At 40.7% G+C, this 22,847-nt stretch overlaps 2 protein-coding genes across 17 annotated transcripts in view; one reads left to right on the top strand and one right to left on the bottom strand.

Moving 5' to 3' along the window:
- Nucleotides 1-367: 367 nt before the first annotated feature.
- Nucleotides 368-2,319, top strand: LOC115203611 (myoblast determination protein 1 homolog 1). Its single transcript, XM_029768438.1, has 3 exons — nt 368-1,092; nt 1,210-1,288; nt 1,592-2,319. Exons 1-3 carry the CDS (start codon nt 577-579, stop codon nt 1,825-1,827), a joined length of 831 nt encoding a protein of 276 aa, XP_029624298.1. The 5' UTR covers nt 368-576; the 3' UTR covers nt 1,828-2,319.
- A 1,867-nt stretch (nt 2,320-4,186) lies between these two features.
- Nucleotides 4,187-22,847, bottom strand: part of LOC115203610 (troponin T, fast skeletal muscle isoforms) — a 66,635-nt gene continuing 47,974 nt past the window's right edge. For all 16 annotated transcript variants that reach the window (XM_029768420.1, XM_029768425.1, XM_029768424.1 and 13 more), the window contains 4 exons: nt 12,160-12,272; nt 11,846-11,936; nt 8,640-8,680; nt 4,187-5,164 (listed from right to left, as the gene is read on the bottom strand). In XM_029768420.1, the coding sequence (XP_029624280.1) occupies nt 5,128-5,164; nt 8,640-8,680; nt 11,846-11,936; nt 12,160-12,272 (282 nt within the window). In that variant the 3' untranslated portion in view covers nt 4,187-5,127. The remainder of the gene's footprint in view (nt 5,165-8,639; nt 8,681-11,845; nt 11,937-12,159; nt 12,273-22,847) is intronic.

Here is a 22,847-nt window from a genome sequence, read left to right as displayed (position 1 = left end):
TGCTTAAATCCATGTGGTCTGACCACCTCAATCACATATTAACTGTACACTATTTGACAATGATTAGACTACTCAACATTTATCAACTAGGATACTTCACCCAAAATAAAACCATGTCTATTTCATAATTTCTTCAACATAATAACTATATTCATATCAGAAAGCACAACAGAATAAAAATATACACGTAGATTTTAAATTATTCGAATGTTTTAACAAACAGTTTTTGTTGAACTTTCTGACAGGCATGGTAAATCACCTGACACTCCCTTCAGGCCTTCGCTCATTGGTCATCTCGGATAACGGTCCGGGTAAAGACATGCCCACTGGGGCATCAGGCCTCTTTATATGCAGCCCAGAGCCCTGGTTATGATCAAGCCACCAAGGGCAACCTCAGACTTCAGCTGCTAAAACCACACTGCGCCCCTGTACAGTAGTCGCTGCGCTTTACCGTGGAACACGTTTATTCGGAGTGCTTGGATAAAAACGTGCGCACTACAAATATTACCAAATAGAAGACAGCTGAAGTGATCTCCGTATAATCTCTTGGGATTTTGGCAGAACAGAAGAGTTACCATGGAGTTGCCGGATATTCCTTTCCCTATCACCTCTCCAGATGACTTCTACGACGACCCTTGCTTCAACACCAGCGACATGCATTTCTTTGAGGACCTGGACCCGAGACTCGTTCATGTGGGTCTCCTCAAGCCGGACGACCACCATCACAAAGAGGACGAGCACATCCGGGCACCGAGTGGGCACCACCAGGCCGGCAGGTGCCTCCTGTGGGCCTGCAAAGCCTGCAAGAGGAAGACCACCAATGCTGATCGCAGGAAAGCGGCTACCATGCGGGAAAGAAGGCGACTGAGCAAGGTGAACGACGCCTTCGAGACACTGAAGAGATGTACGTCCACAAACCCAAACCAGAGGCTGCCCAAAGTAGATATCCTGCGGAATGCCATCAGCTATATTGAGTCTCTCCAAGGCCTGCTTCGTGGGGCCGGACAGGAGGGCAACTATTACCCGGTGATGGATCACTATAGCGGGGACTCGGATGCGTCCAGTCCCCGCTCCAACTGCTCAGACGGAATGGTGAGAAACTGAACTGTCAAGAATTACGCATGAATATTTTGATGATATACGAGTGTTTGGTTGTCACAAACATTAGCTGTTTTCAGTTCACTTATCGGTATCATTGCTCTTTTTTAGATGGATTTCAATGACCCGTCTTGTCCACCAAGACGGAGAAACAAGTATGATAGCATCTACTTCAACGAAACACCAAATGGTAAGTGTTATTTCCAAGTAATCAACAGTCATAAACAGCTTCAGAGCTACAGGTTACGATGACCAATTTGTCATAATTCCGGAGTCTGAAATGGAACACAACTACACGGTCAATGTTGAGTATATTTGACCCAGTATATAAAACCATTTAATTATGAATAAAAAACATTTTCGTTTTGCTATGATGTGGTCACTTTATCTTACTTTATTTGATTAGATTTGATGGTCATAATGTTCAAACTAATAGTAAAAACCTGCTACATGTAATAAAAACGTCATATTAATTGTCATATTTTATTTCCAGATTCCAGACACAAGAAGAACTCTGTTATTTCCAGTTTGGACTGCCTGTCAAACATCGTGGAGCGCATCACCACGGATACCTCTGCCTGTCCCGCTGTTCAGGACGGTTCCGAGGGTAGCAGCCCCTGTTCTCCCGGGGATGGTTCCATAGCGAGTGAGAACGGAGCCCCCATCCCGTCCCCGATCAACTGCGTCCCCGCCTTGCATGACCCAAACACCATCTACCAGGTGTTGTGAAGTCGGGTCGGTGGACTTAATACAGTAATTGTACATTCTTCAAAACACAACTTATTCCTTATGGGGAGAGAAAATACCAAAGACTTGCCAAGGTCGCTACAAGGCTACACACCAAATAAGTTCCGATACCGGCTTTGAAAGACATTAAAAATAGCGGTGTCCAATATCTTAAAGAACCCTTGGTCTACATTGGATAATGTGTGTGTGTGTGTGAATGTATGTGTGTGAATGTATTTATATTGTAGTAGGCCTATGCTATTCTAAGATAGTACAAGACTGAATTCATATGAACGGATACCATTCTATTTGTGATCGACATCATTTAATTAAGGGATTATATCTGTAGTATTATCATTTCCAGTTGGCAAGGCGGAAACGCCTGAGATTAATTAATCCGGAAAGTGAGGACCATTTTGTATATGTGTAAATAAGAGCTGCTTTGCAAAAAAAACGAAATAAACGAACAACACACAGGAAGTGTTTGTAATCATATTTAATATTGCTCTCGGATTGTTGTGTCAGATTTTTAACTTTATATTTATAATATCAAGAACGGAGTGAATTACATTTTAATAAATATATATTTATATATAGATTGCATTTTCTATCATTATTTTTGCATGATTTTTGCATGATCATTTTCGAAATGACATACCACAGTGCACGTAATATTAGGCGTACTATTTCTAAAATGATTGATTCAGCCTCGTAATCATACGCTACATCCTTCTGATACCGAAATAACGGTATTTGAACACCACATTATCAGTAATATTGTTGAAAGAAAAAAACAACGCATTGATCAGCAACAGGTAGCCTGGCGGTTAACCCTCCTGCTGTGTTCCGGTCGAATTGGACCGATATACAAGTTCTCTCTGACAAATGTAGTTAATTTAATCTGATTGTCATAAGGTTCCATGACTTTGTCCACACAGGGCATCTGAACACACAAAATACATTTTGATGATTTTCATTAAGTTTTGGGTGTTTTATTTAACTTTTGTACACCTGTGGTGTTCCCGGTCAAAAATGACAGGTCATTAGAAATGAATGGGTGAGACTACAATTAGTGTATAAAATTGAGTTCAGGCACATGCCCATTCATCAGATGGACACACTTCCTCTCCCAGACCCCCACATGCATGTTTGTTTGAACACACACACACACACACACACACACACACACACACACACACACACACACACACACACACACACACACACACACACACACCCCCCTCACTCCTTTTCTTGGCTTCCATGGCAACCCCCACGGGAACCTTTCCCCCAATAGAATATTTCCCCCACGGGAACCACACCTGTTGGCATTCTCACAAACAATCGCAACATTATTTCAATAATATATAGAATTTTTCTTGCAGCTATGGTATAGAAAGCTTTTTTGAGGCCTTGCTCACAATTCATTCTGTGGCAGCACAATGACCAAACGATATACTTACTGTATGTGAGGCTCATGTGAGTCAAAATAATCCATACATTATGCTTTTTTTTATACTCAAAAACAAGTTGTATGAGCGCAGGTCAATGAGGCCTACAGGCCATAAATAGCAAATACAGGTTAAAAACGTGTAATGTTCACAAGAACTTAAGTTAATAAAAGGTTCTAACACAACATTAGGTGATAATATATGTATTATTATGGATTTATAATCAGCTATAATGGGGTGGTCATTTTGGACCGGAAACACAGAATGAATTAACATGAAACGAACACAACAGGAGGGTTAAGAGCGTTGGGCCAGACACTGAAATACAGCTGGTTCAAACTCCGACATGGCGAGGCGACAAGGACAAAAAGTCGCTCTGCTAAATGAGCTTCTCATAAATGATTTAAATGTAACATTAAATGAAAGCTATCACATTTTGGGGAATTTTGAAAAGTTGCATAGATTCAAATATTTTATTCGTTTTTATCGAATACATGATGACATTTTGCTAACGTGTATTTTCTCTTTGACATGTTTCGCTGTCAGGTCTATCGAATAAGCCTACTTAAAAATGCCATTAGTATTTTTACCATTTCAGGGGTAATTAAATCTAGGTTTATGATTTTACAGATAGCCTGCAGTGAGTGATCTTACAAATTATCATAGAGAAATTATCAATAGGCTACATATTTTGGATATCTGGATTTTAGAAAAAAAAAACATTATTTAAATGGAAGACTTGTAAACCCACCTGAGTTAGGCTACTGTCGCTTCACAAGAGTAGGCCCACCTGAGTTAGGCCACTGTCGCTTCACCAGAGTAGGCCCACCCAAACTGCAATGTGCGATGTTAAAGTAAGTAAGATGTGTATTATTGTGCTGAACAGTTAACACACAACAGCAACACACACATGAAGCGTCACTCTTTTTATTTACAAAAAAAATACCACAATGAGAAGCTAACAACAGTCCGCTGTGAGAGGACAGGAAATGAGAAGCTAACAACAGTCCGCTGTGAGAGGACAGGACATGAGAAGCTAACAACAGTCCGCTGTGAGAGGACAGGAAATGAGAAGCTAACAACAGTCCGCTGTGAGAGGACAGGAAATGAGAAGCTAACAACAGTCCGCTGTGAGAGGACAGGAAATGAGAAGCTAACAACAGTCCGCTGTGAGAGGACAGGAAATGAGAACCAATCATAGTCTGCTGTGAGAGGACAGGACATGAGAAGCTAACAACAGTCCGCTGTGAGAGGACAGGAAATGAGAAGCTAACAACAGTCCGCTGTGAGAGGACAGGAAATGAGAAGCTAACAACAGTCCGCTGTGAGAGGACAGGACATGAGAAGCTAACAACAGTCCGGTGTGAGAGGACAGGACATGAGAACCAATCATAGTCTGCTGTGAGAGGACAGGACATGAGAAGCTAACAACAGTCCGCTGTGAGAGGACAGGAAATGAGAAGCTAACAACAGTCCGCTGTGAGAGGACAGGAAATGAGAAGCTAACAACAGTCCGCTGTGAGAGGACAGGACATGAGAAGCTAACAACAGTCCGGTGTGAGAGGACAGGACATGAGAAGCTAACAACAGTCCGGTGTGAGAGGACAGGAAATGAGAACCAATCATAGTCTGCTGTGAGAGGACAGGACATGAGAAGAATGGACTGTGACAACATAATTCACATAGCACGAAAGCAGACAGTAGGACATCCAGCGCAGCTTGTCGGTTCCATGACATGGGTCTAGCCGGGGTCTGGATGGCTGTGGCGGGCAGAGGCAGTTGTCCCTGCCGGTACAGAAGCCGGCAGCATGGCGGACGCACGCCGGTGCTGAGACCTCTGCGGGCGGGCAGTTTACTTTCTGCGGCGGGCTGCGGCTCCCTTCTTGCTGCTGCAATGCGCCAACAGTGCAAACACACGTTAGGGGTCCTGTTCTGTTATGTAGGTAATGCCCTCTAGTGGCAAGCATTGGCTTTAAACAGCAGCCAATGACATAGTCCCCTTGGTAAACCATAGTTAGAATGTATGGTTTATTTACATGTTTAGGATGACATACCACGTGTAAATTAGAATATCCAAAATAGTCTATGGGCCAACATTCATTCTGAGGTCAGGAGGCACTATTTATACAATGCTATTACTACTGTGAGAGTAAATCATATTTTAAAAGAAGCCTATCATACAAGGAAAAATAAGTTATGTTTGATTTGATTCTTTGTTCAAAATGTTGGACTACCTTTAAGCTATCCTAGATAGAGTGTTATGTTCAGTATGCTATTGTAAAATACAGTAAATGTCATGTTCAGTATGCTATTGTAAAACACAGTAAATGTAATGTTCAGTATGCTATTGTAAAATACAGTAAATGTAATGTCCAGTATGCTATTGTAAAATACAGTAAATGTCATGTTCAGTATGCTATTGTAAAACACAGTAAATGTAATGTTCAGTATGCTATTGTAAAACACAGTGAATGTAATGTTCAGTATGCTATTGTAAAACACAGTAAATGTCATGTTCAGTATGCTATTGTAAAACACAGTGAATGTAATGTTCAGTATGCTATTGTAAAACACAGTAAATGTCATGTTCAGTATGCTATTGTAAAACACAGTAAATGTAATGTTCAGTATGCTATTGTAAAACACAGTAAATGTCATGTTCAGTATGCTATTGTAAAACACAGTGGATGTCATGTTCAGTATGCTATTGTAAAACAGAGTGGCTGTCATGTTCAGTATGCTATTGTAAAACACAGTAAATGTCATGTTCAGTATGCTATTGTAAAATACAGTTAATGTCATGTTCAGTATGCTATTGTAAAACACAGTGGATGTTATGTTCAGTATGCTATTGTAAAACACAATACATTTCATGTTCAGTATGCTATTGTAAAACACAGTAAATGTCATGTTCAGTATGCTATTGTAAAACACAGTAAATGTCATGTTCAGTATGTTATTGTAAAACACAGTAAATGTCATGTTCAGTATGCTATTGTAAAACACAGTAAATGTCATGTTCAGTATGCTATTGTAAAACACAGTAGATGTTATGTTCAGTATGCTATTGTAAAACACAGTAAATGTCATGTTCAGTATGCTATTGTAAAACACAGTGGCTGTCATGTTCAGTATGCTATTGTAAAACACAGTGGCTGTCATGTTCAGTATGCTATTGTAAAACACAGTGGCTGTCATGTTCAGTATGTTATTGTAAAACACAGTAGATGTTATGTTCAGTATGTTATTGTAAAACACAGTAAATGTCATGTTCAGTATGCTATTGTAAAACACAGTGGCTGTCATGTTCAGTATGCTATTGTAAAACACAATATATGTTATGTTCAGTATGCTATTGTAAAACACAGTAGATGTTATGTTCAGTATGCTATTGTAAAACACAGTAGATGTTATGTTCAGTATGCTATTGTAAAACACAGTGGCTGCCATGTTCAGTATGCTATTGTAAAACACAGTAGATGTTATGTTCAGTATGCTATTGTAAAACACAGTGGCTGTCATGTTCAGTATGCTATTGTAAAACACAGTAAATGTCATGTTCAGTATGCTATTGTAAAACACAGTAAATGTCATGTTCAGTATGCTATTGTAAAACACAGTAAATGTCATGTTCAGTATGCTATTGTAAAACAGAGTGGCTGTCATGTTCAGTATGCTATTGTAAAACACAGTACATGTCATGTTCAGTATGCTATTGTAAAATACAGTAAATGTCATGTTCAGTATGCTATTGTAAAACACAGTAAATTACATGTTCAGTATGATATTGTAAAACACAGTGGATGTCATTTTGACCAGTGTTAGCTAGTTTTAGTCACACTCACACATTTAGATTTAGTTGACTGACCATGCTGCAATAAAATGTCAAGCTAATGCCATACTTACCTCAATTATATCAGATGGCAAACTATTAAAGTATCCCATCGAGACAAACAAGCTCAGGGAGAGATCCATATACAGTAATACTATAAGTATACTATTTGTCATCCTTGTAGAATGAAAGTTCTCCACACGTGACTCAGCCACCCAGACTCAGACAGAAAGACTCATCCACACAGACTCAGACAGACAGAGGGCAAAGAAATTAAGGCAATAAATGAATGTGGGCTACAATGTTTAGTAGGCCAATGTTAAGAGCAATTTGTTCCCTTTTGATCAATCTTGAAGAATACTTGGGCAAATGAAAGAGAAAGTGGTGAAACTATCAATGCTTCACGAGTACTTCCAATAGCTGGGGATGATGTGGTGAAAGTACTTCCTGTTGACATATTATGCTGTTGAGCCTCACTTCCTATTGACATATTATGGTGTTGAGGCTCACTTCCTATTGACATATTATGGTGTTGAGCCTCACTTCCTATTGACATATTATGGTGTTGAGCCTCACTTCCTATTAACATATTATAGCGTTGAGCCTCACTTCCTATTGACATATTATAGTGTTGAGCCTCACTTCCTATTGACATATTATAGTGTTGAGCCTCACTTCCTATTGACATATTATAGTGTTGAGCCTCACTTCCTATTGACATATTATAGTGTTGAGCCTCACTTCCTATTGACATATTATAGTGTTGAGCCTCACTTCCTATTGACATATTATAGTGTTGAGCCTCACTTCCTATTGACATATTATAGTGTTGAGCCTCACTTCCTTTGCCTCTGAAGCAGCCCTTGCAGTACATGTACAACAACACAGAGCCATACTGTATAGAACTAGGGTTCTGATGTGGACTTTACAGTACTTCTCACTGTTGTATCACATGATGATGAGAATGTGATGGAACGGCTGTAGAGAAATGTTGTTAAATACCTCTCCTGTGGTACGGTCGAGATAAGTCACTCATTATTGGCTAGTCTCGTAAGGTGGATGGTGTTTCAGGGGGTCAGCAATGGAATTATTTGAATGTTTTTACTACGCACAACACTTCAAGGTTTTGCAATGGCCTACCTTTTTGCAAAAACAAAATGTCCGCCTTGTAAACCTGTTCTAAGGACATTTTCTGTGCTTCTTAGTGCAACAGTCATGCCTAAGTGTTGCAGAAGTGAGCCGTAGAATGTTGACCAACACAACTCTTTGTCAAGCCCTCTTCTAACTCTGACCAGGATTAAAGTGTTATGACAATGCCTTTCATTAGTCATTATTAGGACATGCATCAGATGAGATTATCATACTGTCTGTCTCTGAGGAGTGAAGAGAGTGTGGGTTTTTGTCCCAAATCAGAACCCTATGGGTTCCTGGTAAAAAATGTAGTGCACTATATTCGGAATAGGGTTCCATTTGGGACACAGGCAATGACTGGGAGAGGAAGGAATTCTGAAGGAGTGAGAGGCAGTACTTACTGTTTCTGAAGCTCATCAATACGATTTCTGAGAGAGATGACCTGAAAACAACACATGAGCATGTTCAAACCCATCAGAAGCAGCAGGGAGGTTGCCAGGGGCCTTACATTTGACCCCTGACCTCTGGGTCATTAGTGACAACTTTAAAGAGACAGCAGCAGTCCTGTTGGAATGAACTGTTGGTCTGAGGTGGGCAACCAAGAGTACTCTCACCGACACACGTACCCACTACAGCACTAGTGGATACTAGTGTCTAGATCAGCACAGTCAATATCTTCACAAGGGTTGTAGTTGATCTGATGTCATTAAATCACAGGAGGGGAAGACGGCTCACACTAATAATGACCGGAACGGAGCGAAAGAAATGGCATCAAACACTTTTCATCAAACAATGTGTTTAATGTATTTGATTCCATTCCAACCATCCTACTCCAGCAATTACCACAATTACCTCCCCAATTAACCTCTACGGGATTGTGTCCCCCCCACAGGTTAGTTCAGCTAACGTGCACTAATGTGATTAGCATGAGGTTGTAAGTAACAATAACATTTCCCAGGACATAGACATATTTGATATGGGCAGAAAGCATTCTTGTTAATCTAACTGCACTGTCCAATTTACAGTAGCTATTACAGTGAAATAATACCATGATATTGTTGGAGGAGACTGCACAGTTATGTACTTGAAAATGTATCAATAAACCAATTAGGCACATTTGGGAAGACTTGATACAACATTTTGAACAGCCATACAATGGTTCTTTGGATCAGTCTAAAACTTTGCACATACACTGCTGCCATCTAGTGGCCAAAATCGAAATTGCGCCTAACCTGGAATAATACATTGTGACCTTTCTCTTGCATTTCAAAGATAATGAAAAAAAATGTGCATGTTTTTTCTTTGCATTTTCTTTTACCAGATCTATTGTGTTATATTCTCCTACATTTATTTGACATTTCCACAAACTTCAAAGTATTTCCTTTCAAATGGTATCAATAATATGCATATCCTTTCTTCAGGTCCTGAGCTACAGGCAGTCAGATTTGGGTATGTCATTTTAGGCAAACATTTCAAAAAGGTTCCGATCCTTCTAAGATGCCACCTCTGACTATTAACCTTTGACCTGTCCTCTTTCACCTGAGGGCAGACACTGCTGCCTCTGTTGAGGTTTGGTTTGCATGGTCCTTCTAAAGTATCCAGACCCTGCAGAGAGACTAGACCAGACCATGCACTCCCTAGGCTGTCTGTTGCAGACCCAGGACCTGTGTTTAGACCCACGCAGTCTTTAGGCTCTGGCTGCAGCTCTATGGCTGCGACTGACCCAGGGCCTATCCTTAGACCATGCACTGTTTAGGCTCTGGCTGCAGCTCTATGGCTGCGACTGACCCAGGACCTGTCCTTGGAGCATGTCTTTATTTATTACTCAATTGACTAAGCTCCTCCCCTCTCATACATAGTGTTGACCTGGAGGACATCAGAGCTGAACGGGTTAATTTGTTAACAAGGAGGGGAAAGTGATCATGGGTTAAGCGTGGGACCGGGGTGGTAGGTAGCCTAGTGGTTAGAGTGTTCGACTAGTAACCAAAAGGTTGCAAGATCGAATCCCCGAGCTGACAAGGTACAAATCTGTCGTTCTGCCCCGTCATTGAAAATAAGAATTTGTTCTTAACTGACTTGCCTAGTTAAATAAAGGTAAATAAAAGAGCAAAATCAACAACTGTCAGATCCTTCCTTACAGAATGAGAGAACACGTTTACCCTCTGATTATAAATCAGTGGCCTTCTGTCTGAACGACAACCATCAGGTCCTTCCTTACAGAATGAGAGAACACGTTTACCCTCTGATTATAAATCAGTGGCCTTCTGTCTGAACGACAACCATCAGGTCCTTCCTTACAGAATGAGAGAACACCTTTACCCTCTGATTATAAATCAGTGGCCTTCTGTCTGAACGACAACCATCAGGTCCTTCCTTACAGAATGAGAGAACACTTTTACCCTCTGATTATAAATCAGTGGCCTTCTGTCTGAACGACAACCATCAGGTCCTTCCTTACAGAATGAGAGAACACGTTTACCCTCTGATTATAAATCAGTGGCCTTCTGTCTGAACGACAACCATCAGGTCCTTCCTTACAGAATGAGAGAACACGTTTACCCTCTGATTATAAATCAGTAGTCAATAAATTAAGTAACAGCACAATAGCACAGCTTCTTACCAAAACAGGGACGGGAGTGCACTTTGTTATTGTTTCAATTGCTGATTGCCATTTTAATTTCAATTTACTTCCCGAATTGTCTGAATTCAAAAGTAAATTGACCCTGAACCATTTACATTCTAATTATTCTAATTATTATAACAATAACAAAGCGTACTCCCACCCAATGTTCCGGCACTGAGCAAATTTCAGGTCTGCTGAGAACAAACTTGAACGTTGTGAATATTCTGTGCAACTTCCAGGGCGCATTTACAGTGAAAAGTGAGGCTGTACCTGTTTTAAGTTACAATTTCAGACAGTGGTCAAGTAGGCTACTGCGGCTATTTGATCATAACCTAGGCCTACCAGAGTGGCCTACCATCAAAAACTAGGCCTAGATATTACCGTCGCAAGGCATATGAGTTAACAGCAAACGACGCAATTATCACAACACACACGTTGTAATATGGCCATACAGAAATGGTTTGTCGAGATCGGTGTGGAAGATCTTGACTGGCCTGCACAAAGCCCTGACCTCAACCCCATCGAACACCTTTGGGGATGAATTGGAACGCTGACTGCGAGCCAGGCTTAATCGCCCAACCAGTGCCTGACCTCACTAATTCTCTTGTGGCTGAATGTAAGCAAGCCTCTACAGCAATGTTCCATCATCTAGTGGAAAGCCTTCTCAGAAGAGTGGAGGCTGTTATAGCAGCAAAGTGCGGGGACCAACTCCATATTAATGCCCATGATTTTGGAATGAGATGTTCGACGAGCAGGTGTCCACATACTTTTGGCCATGTAGTGTATGTAGCGACTATAGATTGACCCTTTAAATTATGTGGAGAGAAAAAAATCAAAAAAATATGTATTTTTTTTATTGTATAAAAAAAGAAGACTTAATTGAAAGGCGAATTGACTCCAACCCTAATGTATAATAACGGTCATTTTGCATAGTATCTCTACTGAAGTAACACATTAAAAATGTAAATGTAAAAAATCACTCACCTCATACTTCTGCCTCTTGAGTTTCTCAATGTGTTCGTACTTCTCAGACTCCAGTTGGTGCATCCATTCCCATAGATCCTTAGCCTTATCCCTGCAAAGGACAGAACATTCAGGAGGTTGGGTTAAAAACTGCACATTTCTGGGATCTGAAAATGACAATAGTGAAATGAAGTATTCTCATAGTCCAAGAGATGTCTACAAGGAACATTCTAGTTCCTCTACAACTATGTCAAGCTGCTCAGGTTCAGGACTCTGCCTCCTTTACTAACACAGAAACAAACATATCCACACTCCCACCGAAACTAAAATCTTACTTCAGCTTGTCCTCGTTCAGATGGTCGATGTTGAGAGGCTTGCGTCGCTCCGCTAGGATCTTCTTCTTCTTCTCTCTCTCAGTCTGCTTCTTACCTCCTCTCTTAGTGTCAGCCTGGGGAGGTGACAGAGCACATAGGGAATATAGCCTGGCTGCCAATCCACATCACTCAGGCCCAACGCCACGACCTGCTAATGTTTCTTCTGGATCTGCTTTGCTCCTCGACTCTTTGAGAAAGCGAACACATTCTGACCGTTCTGATTGGTCCCAGAAACCGATGGGTTGGGACTGAGCTGGCCTACACGAATAAATGAATCGCGTCGTTTTTGACGTCAGCACAAACAACTTCTAGGATGGCGGGTTCAGACAGATGTATGGGACGGTTGATAGAACAACGGAATTAAATTCAGGATGAGTCGTCAGGTAATGGGAAATAAGGGGGGGCATTTTAGATTTCATCTAGGTCTGTGTTGAACAAGAGGTTCAGAGCTCCAGCTCATAATTACAAACAATCTGTAACTTCAATCATGTGACGTCTCTCTGTCATATCTTCCAATCCTGTTATGTTGTTACATGATGTGTGTCGTTTCATGGACCCAACTAGGACTGAAGCATCCACTAAAAAACCTTAAGACGTGTTTTACAAAAGAGCAGGTTGGCTGTGATGAAGATAGGTCCTTGTTTAACAAGGTAGTACACTCTATATGTAGGGAACAAGGTAGTGCACTCTATATGTAGGGAACAATGTAGTGCACTCTATATGTAGGGAACAATGTAGTGCACTCTATATGTAGGGAACAATGTAGTACACTCTATATGTAGGGAACAAGGTAGTGCACTCTATATGTAGGGAACAATGTAGTGCACTCTATATGTAGGGAACAAGGTAGTACACTCTATATGTAGGGAACAAGGTAGTGCACTCTATATGTAGGGAACAAGGTAGTGCACTCTATATGTAGGGAACAAGGTAGTGCACTCTATATGTAGGGAACAAGGTAGTGCACTCTATATGTAGGGAACAAGGTAGTACACTCTATATGTAGGGAACAATGTAGTACACTCTATATGTAGGGAACAATGTAGTACACTCTATATGTAGGGCACAATGTAGTACACTCTATATGTAGGGAACAATGTAGTACACTCTATATGTAGGGAACAAGGTAGTGCACTCTATATGTAGGGAACAAGGTAGTGCACTCTATATGTAGGGAACAAGGTAGTGCACTCTATATGTAGGGAACAAGGTAGTACACTCTATATGTAGGGAACAAGGTAGTACACTCTATATGTAGGGAACAATGTAGTACACTCTATATGTAGGGCACAATGTAGTACACTCTATATGTAGGGCACAATGTAGTACACTCTATATGTAGGGAACAATGTAGTACACTATATATGTAGGGAACAAGGTAGTGCACTCTATATGTAGGGAACAAGGTAGTGCACTCTATATGTAGGGAACAATGTAGTGCACTCTATATGTAGGGAACAAGGTAGTACACTCTATATGTAGGGAACAAGGTAGTGCACTCTATATGTAGGGAACAATGTAGTGCACTCTATATGTAGGGAACAATGTAGTGCACTCTATATGTAGGGAACAAGGTAGTGCACTCTATATGTAGGGAACAATGTAGTGCACTCTATATGTAGGGAACAAGGTAGTGCACTCTATATGTAGGGAACAATGTAGTGCACTCTATATGTAGGGAACAAGGTAGTGCACTCTATATGTAGGGAACAAGGTAGTACACTCTATATGTAGGGAACAAGGTAGTACACTCTATATGTAGGGAACAAGGTAGTGCACTCTATATGTAGGGAACAAGGTAGTACACTCTATATGTAGGGAACAAGGTAGTACACTCTATATGTAGGGAACAAGGTAGTGCACTCTATATGTAGGGAACAATGTAGTGCACTCTATATGTAGGGAACAAGGTAGTACACTCTATATGTAGGGAACAAGGTAGTGCACTCTATATGTAGGGAACAAGGTAGTACACTCTATATGTAGGGAACAATGTAGTGCACTCTATATGTAGGGAACAAGGTAGTGCACTCTATATGTAGGGAACAAGGTAGTACACTCTATATGTAGGGAACAATGTAGTGCACTCTATATGTAGGGAACAATGTAGTGCACTCTATATGTAGGGAACAAGGTAGTACACTCTATATGTAGGGAACAAGGAAGTACACTCTATATGTAGGGAACAAGGTAGTGCACTCTATATGTAGGGAACAATGTAGTGCACTCTATATGTAGGGAACAAGGTAGTACACTCTATATGTAGGGAACAAGGTAGTACACTCTATATGTAGGGAACAAGGTAGTGCACTCTATATGTAGGGAACAATGTAGTGCACTCTATATGTAGGGAACAATGTAGTGCACTCTATATGTAGGGAACAAGGTAGTACACTCTATATGTAGGGAACAATGTAGTGCACTCTATATGTAGGGAACAAGGTAGTGCACTCTATATGTAGGGAACAAGGTAGTGCACTCTATATGTAGGGAACAAGGTAGTGCACTCTATATGTAGGGACCAAGGTAGTGCACTCTATATGTAGGGAACAAGGTAGTACACTCTATATGTAGGGAACAAGGTAGTGCACTCTATATGTAGGGAACAAGGTAGTACACTCTATATGTAGGGAACAATGTAGTGCACTCTATATGTAGGGAACAATGTAGTGCACTCTATATATAGGGAACAAGGTAGTGCACTCTATATGTAGGGAACAATGTAGTGCACTCTATATGTAGGGAACAAGGTAGTACACTCTATATGTAGGGAACAATGTAGTGCACTCTATATGTAGGGAACAATGTAGTGCACTCTATATGTAGGGAACAAGGTAGTGCACTCTATATGTAGGGAACAATGTAGTGCACTCTATATGTAGGAACAGGTAGTGCACTCTATAGTAGGGAACAAGTAGTATGTAGTCACTCTATATGTAGGGAACAATGTAGTGCACTCTATATGTAGGGAACAAGGTAGTGCACTCTATATGTAGGGAACAAGGTAGTACACTCTATATGTAGGGAACAATGTAGTGCACTCTATATGTAGGGAACAAGGTAGTACACTCTATATGTAGGGAACAAGGTAGTACACTCTATATGTAGGGAACAAGGTAGTGCACTCTATATGTAGGGAACAAGGTAGTACACTCTATATGTAGGGAACAAGGTAGTGCACTCTATATGTAGGGAACAAGGTAGTGCACTCTATATGTAGGGAACAAGGTAGTACACTCTATATGTAGGGAACAATGTAGTGCACTCTATATGTAGGGTACAAGGTAGTACACTCTATATGTAGGGAACAAGGTAGTACACTCTATATGTAGGGAACAAGGTAGTGCACTCTATATGTAGGGAACAAGGTAGTGCACTCTATATGTAGGGAACAAGGTAGTGCACTCTATATGTAGGGAACAATGTAGTACACTCTATATGTAGGGAACAAGGTAGTACACTCTATATGTAGGGAACAAGGTAGTGCACTCTATATGTAGGGAACAAGGTAGTGCACTCTATATGTAGGGAACAATGTAGTGCACTCTATATGTAGGGAACAAGGTAGTACACTCTATATGTAGGGAACAAGGTAGTACACTCTATATGTAGGGAACAATGTAGTGCACTCTATATGTAGGGTACAAGGTAGTACACTCTATATGTAGGGAACAAGGTAGTGCACTCTATATGTAGGGAACAAGGTAGTGCACTCTATATGTAGGGAACAAGGTAGTGCACTCTATATGTAGGGAACAATGTAGTACACTCTATATGTAGGGAACAAGGTAGTACACTCTATATGTAGGGAACAAGGTAGTGCACTCTATATGTAGGGAACAAGGTAGTGCACTCTATATGTAGGGAACAAGGTAGTGCACTCTATATGTAGGGAACAAGGTAGTACACTCTATATGTAGGGAACAAGGTAGTACACTCTATATGTAGGGAACAATGTAGTGCACTCTATATGTAGGGAACAAGGTAGTACACTCTATATGTAGGGAACAAGGTAGTGCACTCTATATGTAGGGAACAATGTAGTGCACTCTATATGTAGGGAACAATGTAGTACACTCTATATGTAGGGAACAAGGTAGTGCACTCTATATGTAGGGAACAAGGTAGTGCACTCTATATGTAGGGAACAAGGTAGTGCACTCTATATGTAGGGAACAAGGTAGTGCACTCTATATGTAGGGAACAAGGGAGTGCACTCTATATGTAGGGAACAAGGTAGTGCACTCTATATGTAGGGAACAAGGTAGTACACTCTATATGTAGGGAACAAGGTAGTGCACTCTATATGTAGGGAACAAGGTAGTGCACTCTATATGTAGGGAACAAGGTAGTGCACTCTATATGTAGGGAACAAGGTAGTGCACTCTATATGTAGGGAACAATGTAGTGCACTCTATATGTAGGGAACAATGTTGTACACTCTATATGTAGGGAACAAGGTAGTGCACTCTATATGTAGGGAACAAGGTAGTGCACTCTATATGTAGGGAACAAGGTAGTGCACTCTATATGTAGGGAACAAGGTAGTACACTCTATATGTAGGGAACAATGTAGTGCACTCTATATGTAGGGAACAAGGTAGTACACTCTATATGTAGGGAACAATGTAGTGCACTCTATATGTAGGGACAAGGTAGTGCACTCTATATGTAGGGAACAATGTAGTGCACTCTATATGTAGGGAACAAGGTAGTGCACTCTATATGTAGGGAACAATGTAGTGCACTCTATATGTAGGGAACAAGGTAGTGCACTCTATATGTAGGGAACAATGTAGTACACTCTATATGTAGGGAACAAGGTAGTGCACTCTATATGTAGGGAACAAGGTAGTGCACTCTATATGTAGGGAACAATGTTGTGCACTCTATATGTAGGGAACAAGGTAGTGCACTCTATATGTAGGGAACAATGTAGTGCACTCTATATGTAGGGAACAAGGTAGTACACTCTATATGTAGGGAACAAGGTAGTGCACTCTATATGTAGGGCACAATGTAGTACACTCTATATGTAGGGAACAATGTAGTACACTCTATATGTAGGGAACAATGTTGTACACTCTATATGTAGGGAACAAGGTAGTGCACTCTATATGTAGGGAACAAGGTAGTGCACTCTATATGTAGGGAACAAGGTAGTGCACTCTATATGTAGGGAACAAGGTAGTACACTCTATATGTAGGGAACAATGTAGTGCACTCTATATGTAGGGAACAAGGTAGTACACTCTATATGTAGGGAACAATGTAGTGCACTCTATATGTAGGGAACAAGGTAGTGCACTCTATATGTAGGGAACAAGGTAGTGCACTCTATATGTAGGGAACAAGGTAGTGCACTCTATATGTAGGGAACAATGTAGTGCACTCTATATGTAGGGAACAAGGTAGTGCACTCTATATGTAGGGAACAAGGTAGTGCACTCTATATGTAGGGAACAATGTACTACACTCTATATGTAGGGAACAATGTAGTGCACTCTATATGTAGGGAACAAGGTAGTGCACTCTATATGTAGGGAACAATGTAGTGCACTCTATATGTAGGGAACAAGGTAGTGCACTCTATATGTAGGGAACAAGGTAGTACACTCTATATGTAGGGAACAAGGTAGTGCACTCTATATGTAGGGAACAAGGTAGTGCACTCTATATGTAGGGAACAATGTTGTGCACTCTATATGTAGGGAACAAGGTAGTGCACTCTATATGTAGGGAACAATGTAGTGCACTCTATATGTAGGGAACAAGGTAGTACACTCTATATGTAGGGAACAAGGTAGTGCACTCTATATGTAGGGCACAATGTAGTACACTCTATATGTAGGGAACAATGTAGTACACTCTATATGTAGGGAACAATGTAGTGCACTCTATATGTAGGGAACAAGGTAGTGCACTCTATATGTAGGGAACAAGGTAGTACACTCTATATGTAGGGAACAAGGTAGTACACTCTATATGTAGGGAACAAGGTAGTGCACTCTATATGTAGGGAACAATGTAGTGCACTCTATATGTAGGGAACAATGTAGTGCACTCTATATGTAGGGAACAAGGTAGTGCACTCTATATGTAGGGAACAAGGTAGTGCACTCTATATGTAGGGAACAAGGTAGTACACTCTATATGTAGGGAACAAGGTAGTACACTCTATATGTAGGGAACAAGGTAGTACACTCTATATGTAGGGAACAAGGTAGTGCACTCTATATGTAGGGAACAATGTAGTACACTCTATATGTAGGGAACAATGTAGTACACTCTATATGTAGGGAACAAGGTAGTACACTCTATATGTAGGGAACAAGGTAGTGCACTCTATATGTAGGGAACAAGGTAGTACACTCTATATGTAGGGAACAAGGTAGTACACTCTATATGTAGGGAACAAGGTAGTACACTCTATATGTAGGGAACAAGGTAGTGCACTCTATATGTAGGGAACAATTTAGTACACTCTATATGTAGGGAACAAGGTAGTGCACTCTATATGTAGGGAACAAGGTAGTGCACTCTATATGTAGGGAACAATGTAGTGCACTCTATATGTAGGGAACAAGGTTGTACACTCTATATGTAGGGAACAAGGTAATACACTCTATATGTAGGGAACAATGTACTACACTCTATATGTAGGGAACAAGGTAGTACACTCTATATGTAGGGAACAAGGTAGTGCACTCTATATGTAGGGAACAATGTAGTGCACTCTATATGTAGGGAACAAGGTAGTGCACTCTATATGTAGGGAACAATGTAGTACACTCTATATGTAGGGAACAAGGTAGTGCACTCTATATGTAGGGAACAAGGTAGTGCACTCTATATGTAGGGAACAAGGTAGTGCACTCTATATGTAGGGAACAAGGTAGTGCACTCTATATGTAGGGAACAATGTAGTGCACTCTATATGTAGGGAACAATGTAGTACACTCTATATGTAGGGAACAAGGTAGTGCACTCTATATGTAGGGAACAAGGTAGTGCACTCTATATGTAGGGAACAAGGTAGTGCACTCTATATGTAGGGAGCAAGGTAGTACACTCTATATGTAGGGAACAATGTAGTGCACTCTATATGTAGGGAACAAGGTAGTGCACTCTATATGTAGGGAACAAGGTAGTGCACTCTATATGTAGGGAACAGGTAGTGCACTCTATATGTAGGGAACAATGTAGTGCACTCTATATGTAGGGAACAAGGTAGTGCACTCTATATGTAGGGAACAAGGTAGTGCACTCTATATGTAGGGAACAATGTAGTACACTCTATATGTAGGGAACAATGTAGTGCACTCTATATGTAGGGAACAAGGTAGTGCACTCTATATGTAGGGAACAATGTAGTGCACTCTATATGTAGGGAACAAGGTAGTGCACTCTATATGTAGGGAACAAGGTAGTACACTATATATGTAGGGAACAAGGTAGTGCACTCTATATGTAGGGGAACAAGGTAGTGCACTCTATATGTAGGGAACAATGTTGTGCACTCTATATGTAGGGAACAAGGTAGTGCACTCTATATGTAGGGAACAATGTAGTGCACTCTATATGTAGGGAACAAGGTAGTACACTCTATATGTAGGGAACAAGGTAGTGCACTCTATATGTAGGGCACAATGTAGTACACTCTATATGTAGGGAACAATGTAGTACACTCTATATGTAGGGAACAATGTAGTGCACTCTATATGTAGGGAACAAGGTAGTGCACTCTATATGTAGGGAACAAGGTAGTACACTCTATATGTAGGGAACAAGGTAGTACACTCTATATGTAGGGAACAAGGTAGTGCACTCTATATGTAGGGAACATGTAGTGCCTCTATATGTAGGGAACAAGGTAGTGCACTCTATATGTAGGGAACAAGGTAGTACACTCTATATGTAGGGAACAAGGTAGTACACTCTATATGTAGGGAACAAGGTAGTACACTCTATATGTAGGGAACAATGTAGTACACTCTATATGTAGGGAACAAGGTAGTGCACTCTATATGTAGGGAACAAGGTAGTGCGCTCTATATGTAGGGAACAAGGTAGTGCACTCTATATGTAGGGAACAAGGTAGTGCACTCTATATGTAGGGAACAATTTAGTGCACTCTATATGTAGGGAACAACGTAGTACACTCTATATGTAGGGAACAAGGTAGTGCACTCTATATGTAGGAACAAGGTAGTGCACTCTATATGTAGGGAACAAGGTAGTGCACTCTATATGTAGGGACAAGGTAGTACACTCTATATGTAGGGAACAATGTAGTGCACTCTATATGTGGAACAAGGTATGCACTCTATGTAGGGAACAAGGTATGCACTCTATATGTAGGGAACAAGGTAGTGCACTCTATATGTCGGGAACAAGGTAGTGCACTCTATAGTGAGAACAAGGTAGTACACTCTATATGTAGGGAACAAGGTAGTGCACTCTATATGTAACAATGTAGTGCACTCTATATGTAGGGAACAATAGTGCACTCTATATGTAGGAACAAGGTAGTACACTCTATATGTAGGAACAATGTAGTACACTCTATATGTAGGGAACAAGGTAGTGCACTCTATATGTAGAGAACAAGGTATGCACTCTATATGTAGGGAACAAGGTAGTGCACTCTATATGTAGGGAACAAGGTATGCACTCTATATGTACAATGTAGTGCACTCTATATGTAGGGAACAATGTAGTACACTCTATATGTAGGGAACAAGGTAGTGCCTCTATATGTAGGGAACAAGGTAGTGCACTCTATATGAGGGAACAAGGTAGTGCACTCTATATGTAGGGAGCAAGGTAGTACACTCTATATGTAGGGAACAATGTAGTGCACTCTATATGTAGGGAACAAGGTAGTGCACTCTATGTAGGGAACAAGGTAGTGCACTCTATATGTAGGGAACAAGTAGTGCACTCTATATGTAGGGAACAATGTAGTGCACTCTATATGTAGGGAACAAGGTAGTGCACTCTATATTAGGGAACAATACTATAGTAGGGAACAATGGTAGTGCACTCTATAGTAGGGAACAGGTAGTGAACTCTATATGTAGGGAACAATGTAGTGCACTCTATATGTAGGGAACAAGGTAGTGCACTCTATATGTAGGGAACAAGGTAGTAGCACTATATATGTAGGGAACAAGGTAGTGCCCTCTATATGTAGGGAACAAGGTAGTGCACTCTATATGTAGGGAACAAGGTAGTGCACTCTATATGTAGGGAACAAGGTAGTGCACTCTATATGTAGGGAACAAGGTAGTGCACTCTATATGTAGGGAACAAGGTAGTACACTCTATATGTAGGGAACAGGTAGTGCACTCTATATGTAGGGACAAGGTAGTACACTCTATATGTAGGGAACAAGGTAGTGCACTCTATATGTAGGGAAACAATGTAGTGCACTCTATATGGTAGGGAACAAGGTAGGCACTCTATATGTAGGGAACAAGGTAGTACACTCTATATGTAGGGAACAAGGTAGTACACTCTATATGTAGGGAACAAGGTAGTACACTCTATATGTAGGGAACAAGGTAATACACTCTATATGTAGGGAACAATGTACTACACTCTATATGTAGGGAACAAGGTAGTACACTCTATATGTAGGAACAAGTAGGCACTCTATATGTAGGGAACAATGTAGTGCACTCTATATGTAGGGAACAAGGTAGTGCACTCTATATGTAGGGAACAAGGTAGTGCACTCTATATGTAGGGAACAAGGTAGTGCACTCTATATGTAGGGAACAAGGTAGTGCACTCTATATGTAGGGAACAAGGTAGTGCACTCTATATGTAGGGAACAAGGTAGTGCACTCTATATGTAGGGGACAATGTAGTGCACTCTATATGTAGGGAGCAATGTAGTACACTCTATATGTAGGGAACAAGGTAGTGCACTCTAAATGTTGTGAACAATGTAGTGCACTCTATATGTAGGGAACAAGGTAGTGCACTCTATAGTGGGAACAAGTGTAGTGCAACTCTATATGTAGGGAACAAGGTAGTGCACTCTATATGTAGGGAACAAGGTAGTACACTCTATATGTAGGGAACAAGGTAGTACACTCTATATGTAGGGAACAGGTAGTGCACTCTATATGTAGGGAACAAGGTAGTACACTCTATATGTAGGGAACAATGTAGTGCACTCTATATGTAGGGAACAATGTAGTGCACTCTATATGTAGGGAACAATGTACTGCACTCTATAATGTAGGGAACAAGGTAGTGTGCACTCTATATGTAAGGGAACAAGGGTAGTGCACTCTATATGTAGGGAACAATGTAGTGCACTCTATATGTAGGAACAATGTAGTGCACTCTATATGTAGGGAACAATGTAGTGCACTCTATATGTAGGGAACAATGTAGTGCACTCTATATGTAGGGAACAATGTGGTACACTCTATATGTAGGGAACAAGGTAGTGCACTCTATATGTAGGGAACAAGGTTGTGCACTCTATATGTAGGGAACAATGTAGTGCACTCTATATGTAGGGAACAAGGTAGTGCACTCTATATGTAGGAACAAGGTAGTGCACTCTATATGTAGGAACATGTAGTGCACTCTATATGTAAGGAACAAGGTAGTGCACTCTATATGTAGG

This window comes from Salmo trutta, chromosome 12 (assembly GCF_901001165.1).
Source record: "Salmo trutta chromosome 12, fSalTru1.1, whole genome shotgun sequence".
Lineage (NCBI taxonomy): Eukaryota > Metazoa > Chordata > Actinopteri > Salmoniformes > Salmonidae > Salmo > Salmo trutta.
The sequence above is the reverse complement of the archived record's forward strand: the minus strand, read 5'-3'. Positions and strand labels throughout refer to the sequence as shown.

Excerpts from the sequence above, each read along its gene's own strand:
- LOC115203611 (XM_029768438.1), top strand. The coding sequence starts at position 577 with ATGGAGTTGCCGGATATTCCTTTCCCTATCACCTCTCCAGATGACTTC. Across the intron at positions 1,093-1,209 it reads CCAACTGCTCAGACGGAATG|ATGGATTTCAATGACCCGTC; the intron begins GTGAGAAACTGA and ends GCTCTTTTTTAG. Across the intron at positions 1,289-1,591 it reads CTTCAACGAAACACCAAATG|ATTCCAGACACAAGAAGAAC; the intron begins GTAAGTGTTATT and ends TTTTATTTCCAG.